The sequence below is a fragment of the Tasmannia lanceolata genome, unplaced genomic scaffold (assembly GCF_043159265.1).
Source record: "Tasmannia lanceolata isolate RefF3 unplaced genomic scaffold, GAP_Taslan_0.1 ptg000015l, whole genome shotgun sequence".
Classification (NCBI taxonomy): Eukaryota; Viridiplantae; Streptophyta; class Magnoliopsida; order Canellales; family Winteraceae; genus Tasmannia; species Tasmannia lanceolata.
The window spans coordinates 20,743,852-20,765,213 of NW_027518692.1; the positions used below are offsets into that span (position 1 = coordinate 20,743,852).

The following is a 21,362-nucleotide window of genomic DNA, read 5'->3' on the forward strand; positions in this document are numbered from 1 at the left end:
TTACTATGCACGCTTACATGGTTGCCAAACAAGGGATCATCCTATAGAAAAATTGACTATATATGGGATCATCCTATGGAAAAATCGACAATACATACATGGGATCATCCTGTTGTTGAAATTATGTATATTTCATGGTTGCCAAACAAGGGCATGGGCATATTTAGCAACTACAAAATATTTTTGCTTTGAAAAATTCATATCCACTATAATAAAGCACATGGATCGGACGTGTACAGCCCAGCGATTTTTGCATTTTTTTCTCCGGTGGAATCCCCAAAATTCTAAAATTCCCTTCTCCTGTCATTGTCTCTCCCTCTATCCAAACCATAACCCAAGCATATCTTCTGACCCTCTAATCAGTAGGTTTGCAAAAGGGCTAAATAATAGACCTGTAATTTTGCTCTTGGGCCCTACAGCAATATTTCTTTTTGGGATTTGCCAAGCTCCATCGCAGAAGGCTTTTCGCGGCTGGTCCTGTTGCACGCCAGACCAGCCACCTCGTGAATGGAGACAAAAGCTGTTGTCTCCATTAATGAGGTGGCTGGTCTGATTTGCGACAGACAAGCCGCAAAAACCCTTTTGCGATGGACACTAGCAATTCCCTTTTTTTTCAAAGGAAAAAACATTTTTAGGAAAAAAAAATTCATAGTGGCCGAACTTGGTTACGGGCAAGTTGGCCCATTTAACGTCGAAACGGAGCCTTGAGGGAAAAATATTTCAAGAATTTTTATTTTTTTTTATGGATTATGCAAAACCTTGGAAATTTTCTTTTTCTGGGAAAAAACATTTTAGGAAAAAAAGTTCATAGTCGCCAAACTTGGGCATGGGCATGTTGGCAACCATGAAAAATTTTTCTAAGGAAAATGATTTTTTCCAAAAAAAAAATGGAACGAACTTGGTAGGCGATTGAAGGTCTGCTATTTATTGGGTTGAGGATTCATTGGGTTGGCTTTTAACATCCCTAACACTCGATGAAAGAAATGAGTGCAATGAATGCAAGAAGAGAGAGTGCAATGAATGCAAGAAGAGACGCGGATAATGCTACCAGCATTACTTTAGTCCCAAAGTGTACTGAAGGGGATCCTGTTAGCTGAAGCTAATGACATTTCTTTAAGCAGGGGATCCTGTTAGCTGAAGCTAATGCTACCAACATTACTCTAGTCCCAAAGTGTACTGATGCCTCTTCTCCGGATATGTTTCGTCCCATATCCTTGTGTAATTTTTCCTATAAGGTCATTACGAAGCTGATGGCAAATAGGATCAGAAATGTGATGAATAAAATCATTGGGCAGTATCAATCTGCTTTCATTAAAGGCAGATCAATTCAAGATAATATTCTCCTGACTCAAGATTTGCTTCATAATTTCCATAGGAAAAAAGCCAAACCTGCTGTGTGTGTGAAAATTGATCTCCGGAAAGCATATGACAATGTATCTCATGAGGCTATCCTTGGGTACATGGCAAGATTGGGCTTCAATGAAAAATGGTGTGGGTGGGTGAAACAGTGTATCACTACTCCATCCTTCTCTGTTATGGTTAATGGCAGCCCAAGGGGGTACTTTAAAGCAGCCAACGGTATCAGACAAGGGGATCCCCTATCTCCTCTATTATTCTGCTTTGTTATGGATATCCTCTCCTGTATTTTAGATGAAGCTGGGCAAATGGGTCGTCTCACCACCCCATTTTCCAAGGGCAATATGTGGATAACTCATTTGTTTTATGCTGATGATGTTATGTTGTTTGCAGATGCAACTGTTGAGAATGCTAATCAGATTATGAGCTGCCTTAGCAGGTTTAGAGAGTGCACTGGTTTGGAGGCTAATGTTGGGAAATCGGAGGTGATGTTTGTTGGATGCAGCCACAGGCTTAAAAATCATATTAGAAGAGTGTTGCAAATGGAGGAAGGAACCTTCCCCATGAAATATCTGGGCCTTTGTAGACACCCCATTTTGACCAGACCTAAGTTCGTGTCGTTTGGGCAAGGCCTCGTCAAATCAGTGAGTTGAGATCTCAAATTAAACCCTGGGGTAGCTTAGGGTCCCATCAAGGTCCCTGTGAAATTTCGTCAAGATCCGAGCACGTTTGCCTGGCGAATGAGCCAGGGCAGTGTCGTGGTGCAAGTTCAGAAGGGCGGAGGTGAAATACGTCTTTTTCCATGTAAAAAAGGGCATTCTTGGGAATTTATGTTGCTTCTCTCGCAAGCAATGAGTAAGGGCTATCAGATCAAATTAGAGGGTTAGGATCATGTAGAGAGGGGAATCTTTGCCCCATTTTTTTTTTTTAACTTGGACGCCCCCCTGTAGGTCATAATTCGTTAAAAATTATATAGAGGAGGGCTGTCCAAAGGAGAAGAGGGGGGTCAATTTCATCATCTGGTTTTTAATAAAACCCATCGAGCTAGGGTTTGCGAGGGGGGATTTTCTATTTTTCTTCTCTCGGCAGAGGGAGAGGGGCAGCCGCAAGAACGACAGAGGGAGGAGCCGGTCATCTTCTCCGGCACTCTTCGTTGCCGCCGGCCATCGCGCGCAAGACCCGATCCCCACCTCCATTTCCATTAAATCCACCTACACCTCCACCTTCGCCACCCATCTTCACCACCATAGAATCCGGCCCTCCCCATTTTTACCACCACCATCTTCCTGTATTTCTTCCATTTCCCATCATCTTCTTCAACCTCAAACCATCCACTATCTTCTTCCCATTCCATCTCAGCCACAATCCCAACCTCCACCACCACCGACCATTTTCGAGACCAAAACCCATTTGGTTCCTCGTTCATTCAGTTTCACCCTTCACAGCCACCTCCACCTCCGGCAAACCCCTTCTCCTCACAGCCACCTTCTCCGGCAAGCCACCCACCGGCCATTGCTGCCTCTTTCACCCACCACAATCTTCCCCTAAACCCTCCCCCATTAATTCCGGCAACCTCCATCATCCACCTCTCATCTCCATCCTTGCCTCTCATATCCAAAACCAACCCCCATTTTCTCCTCTGCAACTCCGGTCAACCCTCCCGCCGGCCATAACCCACCACAACCTCCTACCTTCCCCGGTCGGATTCTCGCCGGAATCCGGCATCCACAATCTCTGCAAACCCCCTTTAGAAAAATTCCCAAACCCATTTCTGTTCACCCCAAACCCACTCTCTACCCATTATAACTCCATCCTCTCTTACCCAAAATCCTCACCTCTGCAATATCCACCATTTTTTCCGACCAACCCCTTTGCCGGAATCCAACCATTACCACCCCTTGCAACCATCATCGCCATCATTTCTCCACCCCAACCCTTTCTTCCATCATCTTCTTCATTTGATTAAATCCACTCCAACCCTTGTCAATCAAACTCTCGACCCCTTTCCAACTTTAGAAATGAATCTGGCAAGGGCTGAGGCATCGGTATTTTCATTTGTCTTTTGAGCTCTGAGTGTGTCTATAACTGAAAGCCTTGGTAGTAGCTCAGGCAAGTAGCTATTTATCTTCTTATCTATGCAGTTTTCTATGTCTTAAATTCTTTAAACATTTCATCCTACTAATGCAATGTGTTTGTGATATGTATGTTTGAAGTATGCTGATTCTGATCCACTGTTCCTCTTTTCACCTCAATTTTTCTAGGAGAATGCTTCGTTAAAGTTTACTGAGCTTTAATTAATTTTTTCTTCATCCTAATGCATAATGGTATTTGATTTAATTGCTCTTGTTCAAATTTTCCAATCATGTTTTGATTTCTCTGTATAGACTACCCTGCAGCCATTTTCGTTTATTCCTTTCTTGAAAATTTGTCAAATTTTTTTATTTATTGTTAAGTGACTGAAAGGTCGGGGTATTTGGAAGGTTGAAGATATTCTATCTTATTCCTTTAATCTCAAATGTAAATTTAAGCTCATTTTGTGTGATTATTGGTTGGTAAAAGTGACAGCATGTTGATGATTCTTTTTAGTATCTTTACTTATGGTTATGTTAATATTGAAAGACAAAGGGGAGTTGGTACAAATGTTTGGCATGGGTATTAGCTTCATCTCCCTGGTACGTTTTCTTTTGGAGGCAGATTGACTGAAATGTTTGCCTCGGCATTTCCTTAATTGGTTTGTAAGCATTCCCCAAAGACCATAAAGGAGAAGTAGTTGATCTTGACTGTATTGCGACTTGATAATCCCACAAACCCATCTTGTCTCTTCTATTTTTATTTATTTTTAAATAGCTGCCCAAGGTAGTGATAATTTTCAAAGCCTCTTTAATCAAAAGAAGGAAAGACAAGATGAGTTTGTACAATTATCAAAGCATGATAGTGTTAATGCCATCTGCCCGATAGTCATTTTAAACCCTTGGCCTGACCTTATATGCTTATGTCCGAACTATACATATATGATCTGGCTTTGTCACGTGCATGCTTTGAATTTTCATGACAGAAAAGAAATAGAATTCGGCTGCATATTCTTGCACATTTTCTCATTCTTGAAATTCAGATTCTCATGAGAGATTTAATCTCAAAGGGGATCTTTAGGTACCCCCCATTCATAGAAAAATTGGCACTGCACAAGTGTTGCTCTCATGACTTGACAAAGGGGTGTTGACTATCATATGTATTTAGCTTTGGGAATTACTCATATCATTGCTGTGAAGCCAAAGGTCACTTGCCCTCAGAGTGTTCATGGCCCGTTTATGTCTTTCTAGTTCTCCTTTGTAGATATTTGCTCCAATATCATGATTTCAATAATTTGGTTTCTAATGCCAACTTGCATTTTATTCCTCGATGCCGCATTTCGCTCTTGTTCGCAGCATATTAGTCTCCTTGTTTGGTGGACCTCGTTCAGGTTGCTTACTTGTCACCTTTTAGGTTTGCGCCGCAAGGGTCTCTCCTTCATAAAATATATACTTTGAAAGGAGAAAGACCGTCTTGGGAGCGATGAAGGCGATAGCCCAAGCCCATCTTTAGGGGACTCGTTCAATCTAAGTAGTGCTCCCCTCTTTTGTTGAGTAGGCCTACCCAACCTTTCAGATATGCCCCCTGTTATGCATCGAAATTTATAAAAATTAGAAATATCATTTGATGCATTTGTATAATCTGTTAAATTTTTTAATATTCTTCTCTTGTACTAAGCTTTGAGTTAGGGTTTGAAGACGGTAATAAATGGTGTTCAGGTGAGATTATCTCAAAGCTTCTCATACTCATTCCTTTTTATTTTAAATAAATTGTTTAATTGAAGAAGCAAATCAGATGATTTGGACTATTCGATGTCCTTGACACGAATATCGTCTGATTTCAAGGCGGTTTGTAGAAATATTATATGTGTAGGGAATCAGATGATTACTTTGGCATCATCTGATTTCATTGGAGTCCCCGTATTGGGGTTTGTGGTTGGTTTTGAAGTGTTTGATATTGTTTTTGCTTTATTAGGCTATCCAGCGGCTGGTCTGGACTAATTAATGTTGTTTATCATTTTATGATTGCTACAGGTTGTGCACTCTTTAGTTGTAGATCATATTTTGCTGATATTTGATTTGTTTTTATAATAATTGATTGAAAATTTGAGATTATCTGGTATCATTTTTCCTCTCTTTGGATAGACTAGCACAGTCTTTTGGGTTTCTGATTAGATTTTTTTAGACACTATAACCTGTACTAGGAGACATACTCTGTCTCGTTAGGCAATCCTTCTTCGGAGGCAAGCCTCTTTTTTTAGCTTAACCTCAGGGAGGTTGCTTTGATTTTGATAAATGGTGTACCTTTAGAAGGCATGCTTGGCCTCATTTGTAGAATCCTCTCTGAGGTTACACCTCAATTTGTGCCTCTGTTAATTAGAGACCAATTTGGTCAATTAGTTGTCTTAGCCTTGCTTCCCCCTTGCAAGGGCATTGATAAGGTTGCTTAGAGCCCATCTTTGTGTGTGTTTGGGAGACCCGCCCGGTCTCATTCTCTCGCTAGTTCTTCTCTTTGTGCTTCGTTTGGTTTTGAAAGAACACCCTACTCGGCTTGGCTTCATACCCCTACCCTTATGGGTATTGGGTTGCACATTTGTTGCACCCTAGGGCTAGGTAGCTGTCCGGCCCGGCTGGGTGTTTTACCTTTGCCAAATATGCACAAGGTCTCTTATTCCTTTTGCTTGTAAGCTTCTCCTTAGTCGATAGTCCATTCGCATAGGAGTCAGCCTTGATTAAAGAGTCTTTGACTCATTCATCCTTTAGATAGTGTTATTAGAGAGTCTTTGACTCATTCGCCTTTTAGGTGGTGTTATAGGAGAGTCTTTGACTCCTGTTTCCTTCTCTTTTAGAGAGTCTTTGACTCATCTATCCTTTAGTTGGTGTTAGTGGAGTCTTTGACTCGTGTTTCCTTCTCTTTTAGAAAGTCTTTGACTCATCTATCCTTTAGTTGGTGTTAGTGGAGTCTTTGACTCGTGTTTCCTTCTCTTTTAGAGAGTCTTTGACTCATCTATCCTTTAGTTGGTGTTAGTGGAGTCTTTGACTCGTGTTTCCATTTCTTTTAGAGAGTCTTTGACTCATTTATCCTTTAGTTGGTGTTATTGGAGTCTTTGACTCGTGTTTCCATTTCTTTAACAGAGTCTTTGACTCATTTATTTGTGTGATGTTGTTGTCAGTGGAGTCTTTGACTTGTGTTGTTGTCAGTGGAGTCTTTGACTCGTGTTTCCATCTCTTTTGAAGAGTCTTCGACTCTTGTATCTCTCATTTGCTCTCTTTTGAAGAGTCTTTGACTCTTGTATCTCTCATTTGCCCTCTTTTGAAGAGTCTTTGACTCTTGTATCTCTCATTTGCTCTCTTTTGAAGAGTCTTTGACTCTTGTATCCCTCATTTGCTCTCTTTTGAAGACTCTTTGACTCTTGTATCCCTCAGTTGCTCTTTTTGGAGAGTCTTTAACTCTTTTATCCTTCAGTTGCTTTTATTAGAGTCTTTGACTCATTTATTCGTCAGTTACTGCTATTAGAGAGTCTTGGACTCATTTGCTCTTATAATGGTATTATTAGAGCCTAGTTTCTCCTTTTAACTCTAGGGTTCGTCCCTAGATTGTTGTTTTGTATATTCCCTCCGGTCTTTGACCAAAAGGGTGAAAACATCAGAAATTTTAAAATCCATAAACATTGAAATCATTAAAAATCTAAAAAACATTAGAAACTTAAAACACAAAAAATAGTTGATTTGCTGTAAGTGTTTGATATGTAGAGAGTTCGTTTCGAACTACGTTGGCTTGATCCTCTTTCACGAGGTACGTAGTGCAGCTTGGGATTCTTATCCCAGGTCCAGCCAAACCTTTGTAAATATATCTTTTAACCCTTTTAAAAAAATATATAAATCTTCCAAAATATTATTTTTCGAAAAGATCTTCCTCTAGAGTTAGGACTTTGTCCTAGATAGAGAGTTGTAGAGTTAGGAGTTTGTCTTGTGTTGTGTGATTTGTTTGTGTTTGTGTTAGAGTTAGGGGTTTGTTACGCCTCCGTCCGGTCAGTTGGCGATTCACATCGCCGACTGATGACTAGGTCTAAGATGCGTTAGTGATCCTATTATTTTCCTTAGGAAATACAGCCTAGTTACACATATGTTGTAGGAACCACCTGCATTAGCTTAGGGCTAACCTGCATTTAGTTAGGACATATAGGGTGTCCTAAAATCTACAATTCACTGGAATTTAAATAATCGTACAAGAAACTTTAATAACTAGTCCGGTCTTTTAGATCGAGTCTAAGATAGAGGTCTAGGTGTCTTAGGCATCATAGCTTAGAATAGGTGCGAAGAACTACGTTGCCTTGATTCTCGTGGAGGCGGGGATACGTAGGCTTCTTTGGATGAACATCAGACCATCCGAGGACTCGGGCTAATGTTTTAGAGTCTTAGGATTTATTGTGTTGTTATTATATGTTTTGATGTGTTCTCTTACCTTCTTGTGCTAATCCTATACCTTTAGCTATAGCTTGCATATGTTTGTACATCAGAACTTAGACACCCTTTAGGCATGTCACTCATGACCTAGCAATATTTAGGTGGCACCTCTTTCATTTATTTTTTTGTGTGCTTATTATTTCTATTCTCAGGAAATGCATGCTTAGATAGACGACTCCTGAGGATTGTTCCCATTTCACATGATTTTTGCCCAAAACTCTTCGAGGTTAATAATAAATGGCTTAAGAGACCAAGTGTTCGCACTCGGGCGAATTGGGGGCGCTCTTCGGACCTTCTCCATTCGTCATCAGGCACGGACCTTTTGTATCTCTGGTTATCCATTGCAAACAGAGCATTTGTTTTGGTTCCATGGCGCATCCATGGATGGCGACTCTGAGTTATTTGCAGACATATCTTGGTTTCGAGCCCTGGCTCCGGATCAGGATGTATCTCTTTCTTTTTATATCGCCACTCATGCTATGCTGTGAGGGTGGCAACAGTTTCGAGAGTTCCTTGGTAGAGCTCTCCTTCACGTTGTGGAGATCTTAGAGGCTTGCAGGGAGGGATCTCGCGTCCCTCGGCACCGTCCTCGGATCGGGGTCCACAGCCTTCCACTCATAACTTCCAGGTTGACGAATTCTGATTGCATCCCTCTAATTTCTAAAATCAGAGGGAGGATCTCTTCTTGGGCAAATAAGTTATTATCTCGTGCTGGAAGAATTGAGCTAGTAAAGACTGTGTTGAATGCTTTCAGTATCTACTGGTCCACAGTTTTCTCCCTGCCGATGGGGACTCTCAATGAGATTGACAGAATTTTCAGAGACTTCATTTGGGCGGGACCTTCACTTGCAAAGTCTCTCCACACTATAAGCTGGGTTCAAGTGTGCTCTCCTAAGGAAGAAGGAGGAATTGGAATTCGAAGTATTTTTGAAGTCAGCAAGGCCCTTCAAATCAAAAGTTTATGGAGGGTGATCAGCAACAATGAAAGTCTCTGGGCGAAATGGTTTCTTCTGAAATATGTTAGAGGAAAAAACTTTTGGAGTATTAAGATCCCTTCTAATCCATCAGGGGGGCTAGAGGCATTCTCCAAGCGAGGGAAGAAGCAAAAAACCATATTTGCTATTCGATAAGCAATGGGGAGGGAGTTGACTTTTGGAATCAACCTTGGCATCCCTTGGGGATGATGTATACCCGGAACTTTAATGATCCTCGCATCATCTCGATCCCTACTCATACTTCTATCAGGCAACTAATGGAGGAAGGGTTATGGGAGGAAAGTACTAATAGTTCAGAGGTGGAAGCAATCAATCAGTTGATATCATCTGCCCTGATTGACACAGATGGCAACTTTCCAGTGTGGAAACCTGAATCTCATGGCAAGCTTACTCTGAAATCTGCTTGGAATTCGATCCGGACTCAGAGACCAAAAGTGATCTGGACTTCTTCTATTTGGTTTAAAGGCCATATCCCTAAGCATAGTTTTACAGTTTGGCAGGCCATTCAAAATCGCCTACCTACCAGAGATAGACTCATCTTTCTCGGGGCTTTAAGAGAGACCAGATGTGCTTTATGTAATTCGGAGAGAGAAGATGTGCACCATTTATTCTTTAGGTGTTCCTTTTCGGCATGGATTTGGAGATCGATATTATGGCGTTTCAACTATAGAAGGCGTCCAAAGAAGCTGATTCTTGAAGAGGAGGAATGGATCAGATCGCATTTTCGAGGGAAGGGGCAGTGTGCTACTGCAATGAGAGTGGCCTTTGGGGCGGCAATATACTATATCTGGGGTGAACGTAATGGCCGCATTCATGGAGAACCTCACAACCACAAGCAATCAATTCTTAGGCGGATTCTTGCTCATATCAGAGACAGAGTTCGGTTTTTGAAGCTTCCGGATGAACTCTCCATTCAAAATTTGAGGTTTGCAAATTTATTTAAATGCTCTCTGTTTGATGTAGATAAGGTGCAGCAGGTGTGTTATTGGGAAAAACCAGAGGAGAATGTTACCAAATTAAACTCGGATGCCTCTATTGCTGATGGAAGTGCTGGTATTGGAGGAATTCTTCGTGATGATGGTGGAAAGCCGATTGGTTTATTTTCGCTAAGGGGGGAGATTAAACCAATTCACATGCTCGAAATGGAGGCCATTTTGCAGGGGTTAATGCTGGCTCTATCTAAAAGGATAAGTAATATTTGGGTTGAAGCAGATTCTCAAGTGGCGGTGGAGATTCTTAATGGTGGTTATGAATGTCCGTGGCGGGTTAAACCTCTAAGAAACAGAATTCTATCGTCTCTTGGGAGATTTGAAAATTGGAAAGTTACTCATGTTTGGAGGGAAGCGAACCAACCGGCAGATTTTTTATCTAAAGCTGATTGCCCATGTAAGGGGGTGGACATAGAGTCTATGGCCATCCCCCAAGATCTCATCATGTTGATCGAGCAGGATTCCGTTGGAACCTGTTATCATAGATTGTAAATTCTTTTCCTTTTAATATATTCTGGTCGGGGTCCGCCTTAACCCCAGCTTGCCTATCAAAAAAAAGAAAAAGAAGAGACGCGGATCAATTCCAATAAAATGATGAAATGAGCTACAATGGAATTGATCCCAAAACAAGGTGCTATTGAGTTTCCTTTTAGATCTCAAATCAAATGTTCACAAATAAAGTGATTAGCTTATATACTTTCTTATCCGTGACCGTTTTGATCCAATGGCTAATTAGACACCAAGAAAAATAAAAAGCTAAAAATCAAAATCAGACAAAAAGGATAAAAAGCAACCTGACAAAAAACAAACCAAAACCAAAAGGGTTTGTGGAATTGGAAGCATAAAACAAAATTTCTACACATTTTCCCAAATGGGCATAAAATTTGTTTTACACCCAATTTACGCCCTATGAATAATTGTAAAAGTTTCCTCGGGATTGGGCCTCTAGTTCAATGGCAAGCACATAAGCCTTCAACCTTGAGGTCGGAGGTTCGATCCCAGCCTATCAGACAAAAAACAGATGAAATTATTTTTAAAAATCCAAATCACACAACGATTTCTATTCATGTTGTTAGTTGTTGAGATACTCTATCTGTTTTTAATACACCTAATTTTACATAGCTCAGTGCTGTAAAGTCTAAATTTTCAAAGTGCAGATCAAGAGGTGGAGAATTTGAAAATGAGATTTGAAGCACTTACCTTTAATTTGGTTTTCTCCAATGTCTCAATTCTCTTTAAAACGAAGGAGAATGTTTCTTTCTTTTTTTTAACTCCATGAAAGGAAAATTAGAAAGGATAGAAAGCTTTATACGTGGAAATCATGCTAAAACAATGCATTTTTGTTAGTTCATTCAAAAAGGATTGGAATAACAAGTGGATGCTATGATAATACTCCATGAAAGGAAAATTATAAAAGGATAGAAAGCTTTATACGTGGAAATCATGCTAAAACAATGCATTTTTGTTAGTTCATTCAAAAAGGATTGGAATAACAAGTGGATGCTATGATAATACTCTTTCGTTTATCATTCTTGCCGTGTTTTTTTTTTTTTGTTATTTCTCAGAAGAAGCTTAAAAGATTAACCTTTTTTTTTTTTGGTAATTTCTCGAAGGAAAAATGATATGGAGACCTAGAGTACCACCTAAACGGGACCTGCAATGAGAATGTGCCACGTGTTAAAGAAAAAATTACTTTTTGGTGATTTCCCTAAACTTAAGGATTGCTCACCTCATTAGTGATGTTGTGGCATGAAACAATTTGTTCGGTCTCCCTTTAGGTCCTACTCTCGGTTTCCCTAGCATTACTCATTCCATGAAAAGGTTTTCATGTAGACCTGGCAAACGGTCGAGCCGGGTCAAAATGACCAGGAAATTTTTACCGGTCACTAAGCTTGGACCAGCACCCGGCCCGTACGGGCCGGGTCGACCTGCGGGATTCTTGACATATTTTTTACGATTTTTTTTGTTTGTATAGGGATTTGCTAGCCACCTTCCCCAACCATCCTTTTCAATGATCATGTGATGTTAGCCCATTTATGTTGACTTTTTGAGACAAGTCTTATTACTTGCAAGTTTGCAGAAGTACGATTTGTGCAAAAGGTAGCTAGCATAAATAATAGCAATAAATAATAATCATGCAAGTACTAAGTTTTAAATGAAAAATTACTGAAAAATTGAAGCAAGGTAGATAAATTATGAAAAAAAATACCTAAAGATTGTAGTAAAATATGACAATTACTGAAAAAACTACAGACAAAATTAAAAAATTATGACAATTACGGGAAAAACAAGTCCAAAATAAACCTTTTGCACTTTGATACAGGCACCCGCGGGTCCACCCGGTCCGGCCCAGTTTGATGACCCGGACCCATAATTTACGGGTGGGCCGGGTGGACCCGCGGGTCCGGGTCACTTTTTGCCAGGTCTATTTTAATGTATGCCACACGTGGCCCTAATTTTCCTAAAAATTAGGATAAGTAAAAACTAAAGTATCTTTAAAAATCTCAAATCTAACAAATATAATTCCTTTTCCAATTGATTTGATGGAAAAGTGAAGCACTGAAAACTGGCTAGTATTTTAAAAAAATTACAGTGGCCATAGATAATCATGTGAATAGTAAACGGCATTCGAGCAATACTAGGAGATATTAGCTAGGTAATTTCGCAGAAAGCCATTTTACAGCTGCCTTTGGCATGAGAGAACAACCACCTAACATGAAAAAAAAAAATGAACGAGACAAAATCTGATGAAAAGTTAGCATGTGTGGCTGTTCTTCCATCGCCCAAAAATCAGCCGTGAAATGGCTTTCGACGAAATTGCATAGCAAATCTCATACTAAGAAAGGAAAATAAATCCTTTTTACTTTGATTTTTCTTGTTTTTAGAGCAACCAAACCATGCTAGAGATTTTAAAGTGAACATGGACAAGTGCCTAGTTATGATATCTTGTCACCTTTTTTACTTTCCTTTTCCTTTTTAGAAGTTAACCATTCCTTCCTCCATAAGTTTTTTCCTTTTAACAACAGATATATGCATTGAAAGAATTATGGTGCCGTTCATATGACAAACATACGACAAACAATGTGCTACAAAACACAGAAATTACATATTATTAGATACAAGTCAAATCGATTGAGGTGGATAGCCCATGACCGAGCTCGAGATCGGATGAATCAAGGGACACAAGCAATAGAAAATAGGTGAGTAGGTGAAGTATCCCGGGGAAGGGGAGTCTGGTCTAATCTAACTACCAATGCTTATGTTGCTCCCTACTACACAAGGGGCCCAAAAATTGATCCTTAGAAATACATATATGCAAAAGGCAAAGCATCATTATTCCTCTAATTTGTGTCAACTTGCTTCATCTTTAAACCCTATAAGATATAACCTACTATTATTAAACCCTATAAGATATAACCTACCATTATTAGGGATTTGTTGGCACATGGCTGCTCTCACATGCAACAGCCCATCAGTGAAATGCCTTCTACATTGGACGCTAGCTTGCCCATCAGTGAAATGCCTTCTACGAAGGACGCTAGCAAACCCCTTAATATTAATGTTGTTGTTGTTATTATTATTATTATTCTGGAATTGCTAGCGTCCATCGCAAAAGGGTTTTTGTGGCTGGTCTGTCGCACATCAGACCAACCACCTTGTTAATGAAGACAACAGCTTTTGTCTCCATTCACGAGGTGGCTAGTCTGACGTGCAACAGACCAGCCGTGAAAAGCCTTTTGTGATGAAGCTTAGCAAATCCCTTATTATTATTAGGGAAATGATATATGCGCCAGAGTGTTTTGATAAACATGCACTCCACTTGTCTGTCGTGTAGTATTTAAAGAGCTTTAAGAGCTTTTTGAGAACCATAACATCATCTGATATCTCTTTAAATACTACACGACAAACAAGTGGATCGCATGTTTATCAAAAACACTCTGGCACTGATATCATTTCCCTATTATTATTATTATTATTGAGTGTCAATCTAAAAAAGAAAATTAAAAAAAAAAAAGGAGTTTACAACGAAAATGAAAAAAAAAAAAAAAGTTAAGATTTGGATGGTTGGATAATTGAAGGTAAGTTTTGGGTGAAGCTAAACTGTTTTGGCAAAAAAAAAACAAGAAGAAGAAGAAAAAGATGGTGAATTTTTTAAAAAAAATAGAAAAAGGCTAAAAATCATATAACTAATCCATTTAATATCTTCCTTGTCTTCAAATATTATCCATAGATCACATGACGCCTGTGTCTAGTCCGATTGGGTGCATCTGCACCCAATCAGAGTACTCAGAAATGTTGATCAACTGTGTTATGCGACTGGATTGTCAAAATTTTAGAGATTTTGCATCAATATAACTTTTGAAATCAAGATTTGGGCATGTGGGCCCACCGAAACCCTAATTCTGCTACGTGTCATTTTCATCGTATCAATTTGAGTGATCCTTGTCCATCGGATCATTTAGGGCCATTTGGATACGCGGATTTTAGAATCTTGGATTTCCTCAAAATCTTGGATGGGAGACAAGAAAATAAGGTGACCGTCGGTTTCCCTTCTCTTTAGAATCTTGGATTTTAAGTAAGAAATCCAAGTTATAAAAATCTATCCCCGTCCTGAGATTTCTTAAACCTGGAAACATGAAATGATCTCCTACTCTCTTGATGACGGAAAGAGGGACGAGAAATCAAAAAATGATAGCTGGTCTCCTCGTCTCGTCTCCCATCTACGATTTTGAGGAAATCCTAGATTCTAAAATCCGCGTATCCATAAGGCCACTTAAGATAGCACTTTTCCTTTTTAGAACTTGACATGGTTAAAATGACTAGAAAGTCCAAAGTTGAATCGAGTCAACTCATGACTCGATAAGAACAAGGCGGTTTGTCTATGTAAATACATAAATTTGTATATACCATCTGTAAATTATCTTTAGAAATTTACCCACCAAGTCAGTTCGACTAAGTCTCATTTTTAACGAAATCAGGTTGCCTCGCCCAAGTTAGAGTCAAAATGAGCATATAAGCCTTCAATTCGCAAATAAGACTAGGAACTCAAAATTGATGCAATTAAAAAAAGGCAAATGATATTTTCACCCCCTTTTCGTCCTTAGGCCACACCCCTTCTAGTGTATTTAGGACCATGGTTTCGGTACCGGTTTCGGACCCTGAAATTTCAAATTTTAGACCGCAAAATTTCGGTCAAAATCCGGTACCACAAAGAAATGGTATTTTATTCAATATTAAATTTCGGTCGAAATTTCAGTAAAATATTAAAATAAAAAAATAAAAAAAGGTTTTTTGGTTTAAATTTCGGGCTAAATCGAAATTTCGGCCGAAATTCCGGAATTTCGGCCGAAATAAATGACCGTTTCGGTTTTGGGTGATTTTGGTGTCGGTCCGGTCGAAATTTAAAACCATGTTTAGGACTACCCTCTTTACACTAGAAGGGGTGTGGCCCAACGACGAAAAGGGGATGAAAATATCACTTCCCTAAAAAAAAAAAATTCAAAATTGATATAGTTAGTGACTTCCGAAGAGGCATTAATATCCTGTTCTCAAATAAGACTAAACTAGAATAATCTTATTTGCAATTGAGGAACAATTTTTATGGTATCCAAAGATGTAGTAAAACAACCAAACTAAAGAACAGAAGTATCATATTATATCATGGAGGATAACATTCCCAAGTGCTATACAAAGCAGAGTAGTTACATACAAACAAGGCTCATTACAAACTTGTTTATTTATTCTTCAATCTATAATTATTCCAGTCCTGCAGCAACACGCATGATAAAACCAAGATTCCAATGGGATATCAAGCACTGAAACCCCTGCGAAGAGAACTGTAAGGAGCATGGGGAATCTCGGCGCAAGCTTGTGTAGAGACCTCTGCCATTGTCTCCTTTCCAACGCCCGCATTGCAAATGTTCGCAATAGAACGCATGTGTTTCATGCCGTATTGAGATAGGGATCCGCAGTGTGTTTCAAATGTCCGAACCTAAACCAAAAAAAAAAAACTCAGTTAAGTGAGTAAAAGCTCAACAGATGGTACATTGAACTAACCCAGTTTTTTTTTTTTCTTCTCTCTCTGTATGTTGTGTCAATGGCTTAGTCTTACAAACACAAAAGAAAGGGTAGCTTGACCTAGGCTTGATTTCTGTGAATTTATATGAATAAATATCTAAGAACAATATGCTAATTCGATTGATATTCGAGATGAAAATTTTACAAAAAAATCACAGCAGAAGGGAGTTGAGTAAAAATATAGTTGGGTTACATATGAAGGTTGGAGGGAGCAATGAAATTTCATAAAAAACAAAATGACTTCCACTTCCAATGCCAGACATGATCAAATTGGCGGCAATTCCCTTAGCTGTGTTTGGATGCCACATGCAAGGGATCCTCAAGCAATCCCTAAGCAAAAAAATGCACTTTTTGGATCACTTGTGGTGTTTCTTTGCCAAAGTAATACGCAAATCCTTAAAGATTACCAAACAAGAAACATGAGTAATAATTGCATTTATATTGACGTGGAATCACTACCATCTACATATGAAATATTTCAAAAAAGAAGAGATTTCTAGGTAATCCTCTCTCTCTCTCTCTCTCTCTCTCTCTCTCTCTCTCTCTCTCTCTCTCTCTCCTGGTTAACTTGCATCCAAACTTAATAAAGCTCATACTTTCCCAAGGTGTACAGGACATCCAAAATCCTGCCCCCTTCCATAGACTTTACTTCCCTAAAGAATGCTTAAGCATCCAAACAGAGCCTTATATTCTAATTAGTAGATGGGACATGAGAGGAAACTAGGCCAGTACAACAGAATAATCTCCAGACTTTTTGGTCAATGTTTGAGATGTTTCATTAAAAAAGATAGACCACGGATTTAATTCAGTACAAGGATAAAAAAAAGTAGAAAACTATAAATAAGAGGGTTTCTCTACCTCTTCCCATATTCACAGAGTGTTTGACATGTGTGGATTTTTTTATTTTTTTGAACCTGACATGTATGTGGTCCTTTTTTGTGAAAGATTACATGTGTGTGGATTTATTTTCAAGTAGTACAGGTAGCACATTTTTCATTGAAGAAATGGTGCTTGTTTGTGGGTGCACACAAAGCACTATGAAAAATCCAAGCCACACAAGAATCAGGGAATTTTGCTTATGTTGAAAAGATCAAAACCATCTTTCTAGCATTTTTAAGAGCATTTCATTGATTTTTCATATGAATGAACAAAAAAATCATAAAATAAAATAAAAAGTAATAGCCAAGGTTGAGCATCAACCACATACCATTGTCTTAAGGCATTCCCAGTTGTCTACTAAAACCTGCCCTGCTGGGCGAACAGTCCTCAACAACTCCGGGCCCTTCTCAGCCCCAAACAGAAGCTTCCCAATGAGTTCCATACTGTTATCTACATGCAATCGATGAGCAATAACATCAAGCAACTGCTTTTGAGCATCATGTTTCTTGGGCGAGCCTTCGGGGGATTTCCGAAACTAGCAAGAGAATTAACATATAATTCAGAAAAAGTTAATTAAATGTGATAAGAAACTGAAAGTGGGTAACACAAAAACACAGAGCATGGAAAAGTGATCAAAATGTAGGGTTTGAAACTCTTAAGCAGAAGTAAGCATTGTATGACAGAAGAGGAGTAAGCAATATCATGATATTCCAAAAATAAATTCAATTAAGATATAGATAAAGGAAATCAACCAACCTTGTTCCATAAATAAACAAGATCTGCATCTCGTTGGTTTGCAGCCTTTGAAAACGATGGCAATTTGTTGTCATCAATGAAGCTAATGTTATCATTTGCAGGGTTCGAACCAATATACAAAAACATGTGTTCCTTGCTAAGGCCTACATCCCCATATTGCATAACATGGGAACCAAGATCATATGTACCATGGTCTGAAGTCCTCTTTTTGACCTACAATTGCCCATAAAATGAGATTATTCAAATTCATATAAGCAATTCAAGCACAATGCAAGTTTTTTATTTTTTTTTATTTTTGAATTTTTACCCTATGATATTGCTGCTTCAGGCTTTCATTCCGCAAATTGTTAGCGTCACTGTCGACATCAACAAAAAATTATTCACCATACCAAACTAAGCACAAAATTCAACACTAAAATGAAAATTTTCATGTTTTTAGTTTTTCTGTTTAATACAGTACATAACCAGATGCAGCAAACCTAAGCCCAGGATTTCGCTCCTCCAGGAACCTAGGCACAACATAATTATGGTGTGGACTAGAGTAGTGACAAGTAATAAAAACAGAAAAAAAACAGAAATCTATGGCTACTTTGAATCTAATATTTGCAACAATGCAGTCTACGAGTGAGGGTCATCGGCCTAAGGTGATGAAACTGCAAAAATGCTTGATAAAAACTGTTTCTGAAAAAACAAAGTTCAGGCAGTGGGAGATCGTATGAAAATGATCGAGATGAAAAAAAGTTAAAGATCCATGTAAGGATTTCCATTATCGGAAGCTATGCAAAAGGACAATAGTTCAGTTTTGATAGCTTCCCATGCTGGAATGGATGTCAAACATATTAATCCAACAAAACAACCAAGGAAGAAGGTCAATCCAAGAAAACTCCCTGGGCGTCCTCATATCATTTTTCTATTTAACAAGTCTCTATGACTTCTCAAAGTTTTGATTCTTTAGGGAAAGTCATGTCAGACACCTGCATCTTTTTTTGACAGACACATGTTGCAAGTTATACAGAACTCGAGAAACTGCATTTTTTTTTTACATTCTACATCAAAATTAACGAAATTTGTGGAGTGGGGAAAATTTCGAACCTGTCCTCCATCCAAGCAACACTATACAAGTCCCCCAGACAAGTATCATACTCTTTTGTTGGACCAGGAAACATTCCAGGACAATAAATTGCCCAACTGCTCTCTGCGGAATTTGAAGCTGTGGTTGCATAGATATTTATATCTTTGGGAAGAAGACCCTCAAAAATACTCCCAGATTCACAAGCTTCGATATAAAATACCTATGTTACCACAGAAACACACAATCCATTACTAAAATTACTCCCAGAAACACATTTAGATTACAAAAATGTTAAAAAGTAACATCAAGTTTTTGAATACCAATCTTTTATAAGATCCAGAAGCATGCTTTTTCTTTAGGACCGTGACAAGATCATCTGCATAGAGGTTGGGCTGATCGATAGGCATACCTGAAAATAAATAACAGCAAGTTGAAAACTAAACTTAAGGACAGATGGAATCTTAACTGAGTCTAGTCTACCTGGTCAAGTTTCGAGTGGAGATGCTGAGGTTTATAACCATGAAAAACCATACCAATTTCTAGTAAATAGCTAGAACGATTGAAATCCGATAATTACTATCTAAGAAATACTAACCAAGGATGCCAGGACCACCATGGTCAGTATAGTACACGAAAATATGGTCGTCGGGCCCACTATCCACAACCTTCCCACTGCCACCAGTTAGAGCACTTTTGTTTCCAAGGAGAGCAGCAAAAAAGTTGTTAACAGTAACATCATCCCCAACATAATCCTGCATTGAGTAAATTCCAGATGTGAGGAAAACAAAGGATAATCAGCATATTTATGTAACTTATTAAGACTTGGATGAGCAAAATAAACCTTGGGAACTCCTGGATAAACATTCTCTCCTTGTGGGTGATTAATGATGACCCCAGGCCTAGGATTTTCCTCATTGTAAGCAATGTCATCATACATGAATACAACAATGTTTTCATCCTTCAATCCACCATTTTTCATGATTTGATATGCATGGCATACATCGGCCTGAAAAGAAAAACATTTCAGTTGTAAAAGTGTCACATTTGTACATCAACCGAAACTTATCTTTCAACTTAAAATTCCAAATCATTTATTTATTTATTTATTTATTTGATGACGTAGGATGTCCCCACCCCCTTCGGGAGTAGGACTAGTCCCTACGGATACACGCAACGACCCACTCACCACGTGTATCAGGTAAGTCGGGGGCAGGATTCGAGCACTCGTCAACAGGGAGCAAACCCCGTGACTTTATGCTGAAGAGCCAACGCCTCGGTGGGTTAAAATTCCAAATCATGAATTGTAAGAAAGTACTAAAACTAATATCTCATGAAGCAAATCATGAATTCAAAAAAATGTTAAAAGAGTTGTGAAGAAAATAAGAACTACAAGAACAAGAAACAAACATGATTCACAGCATCTCATGGCTCCGAACCAGAACAATAAATTAACATTAAGTAGAATAAACACCAATATCAGAAAACTAAAACTTTCACTCAATTCCAAAAAGGCTACTGATATTGGCACTACAATGTTTTAATAATTGCACTAAATCATTTTGTCTTATTATTTATACAACTGTCAAAGGTTATTACAGTCCCTCAAAAAGCTCTCAAAAGCCAATTAATATAGAAAAGACAACCTCCGCTTCTGCAATTATTAAAACCTGGTAGGGCCAATATCAGTAGCCTTCTAAAAAAATCCCCGTCACTTGGAAACTTGACGTAACAGAAAGCCTAAACGAAAAACACTAAAATCGACAAAACCCAATAAAATCTATTTATCGCCAACCGAAAACACTAATCTCGCCAAATCAAAACTTTCATTCAATTCCATAAAGGCTACTGATATTGGCACTACAATATTTTAATAATTGCACTAATTTCTCTTGCCTTTTATTATTTAAAAGTTGACAATGGTTATTACAATCCCAAAGAGCTGTAGGAAGCCAATTAAAACGGAAAAAGACAAGCTGAGTTTGTGCAATTATTAAAGCATGGTAGTGCCAATATCAATAGCTTCCAAAAATTCCCAGTCTCGGAAACTTAAACTAACACGCAGTTGAAGGGAAAAAAACCAGCTACAGATAGTGGCACTACCACGTTTTGATAATTGCACGAACTCAATTTGTCTTCAATTATTTAAATATCTGTCGTCAACGGTTAGTACAGCCCCCAAAACTCAAAAAGCTCTCAGAAACCACTTTAAAAAGAAAGGAGAACGTGAGTTAGTGCAATTATCAAAACATGGTAGTGCAATATCAGTAGCCAAAAACAAATATGTCAAAGGCGAAACGAAAGTCACTAAAATCAACGAAAACCATAGAAAATCTATTCATCAGCAACCCAAAACCAATGAAACACAAACACAATTATCTCATAAAACAACACTAAAGAAAGACTCCGAAACAAGAAAAAAAATTCGCATCCAAACAAACACCTGATGTCTGTAATTTTCATATCCGGCAGAACCCGCAATGAGAACAGCCCATCTAGTCCCGACGGTATCATTGCCGCCGGAGGGAAATTCCGACTGCATTTTGAGGACGTCTTTGGAGAGATTCCGACGGCAATCGACGAGGAGGAGAAAAGGGAAGAAGAGAACGAGAAGAAGAGAAGCGAAACGATTCATAGTGGCCGAAATATCGGTTCCAAAACGGATTTTTCGGGTTTGGAGTGAGGTTGGGAGCAGAAAAGCCGA

General features: G+C 38.7%; 2 protein-coding genes across 2 annotated transcripts; one reads left to right on the forward strand and one right to left on the reverse strand.

The window, feature by feature from the left end:
- The first annotated feature begins 1,460 nt into the window (after window positions 1-1,460).
- Window positions 1,461-9,022, forward strand: LOC143891839 (uncharacterized). The gene is made up of 3 exons (XM_077396348.1): window positions 1,461-1,641; window positions 1,750-1,846; window positions 8,647-9,022. The coding sequence occupies exons 1-3, from the start codon at window positions 1,461-1,463 to the stop codon at window positions 9,020-9,022; spliced, it is 654 nt and encodes a 217-aa protein (XP_077252463.1).
- Window positions 9,023-15,510: 6,488 nt separating this feature from the next.
- LOC143845381 (vacuolar-processing enzyme-like) lies at window positions 15,511-21,362 on the reverse strand. Its single transcript, XM_077353696.1, has 9 exons — window positions 21,102-21,362; window positions 19,503-19,667; window positions 19,257-19,413; window positions 18,982-19,070; window positions 18,682-18,881; window positions 17,897-17,945; window positions 17,590-17,802; window positions 17,162-17,368; window positions 15,511-15,868 (listed from the first exon to the last, which is right to left on the reverse strand). Exons 1-9 carry the CDS (start codon window positions 21,291-21,293, stop codon window positions 15,686-15,688), a joined length of 1,455 nt encoding a protein of 484 aa, XP_077209811.1. The 5' UTR covers window positions 21,294-21,362; the 3' UTR covers window positions 15,511-15,685.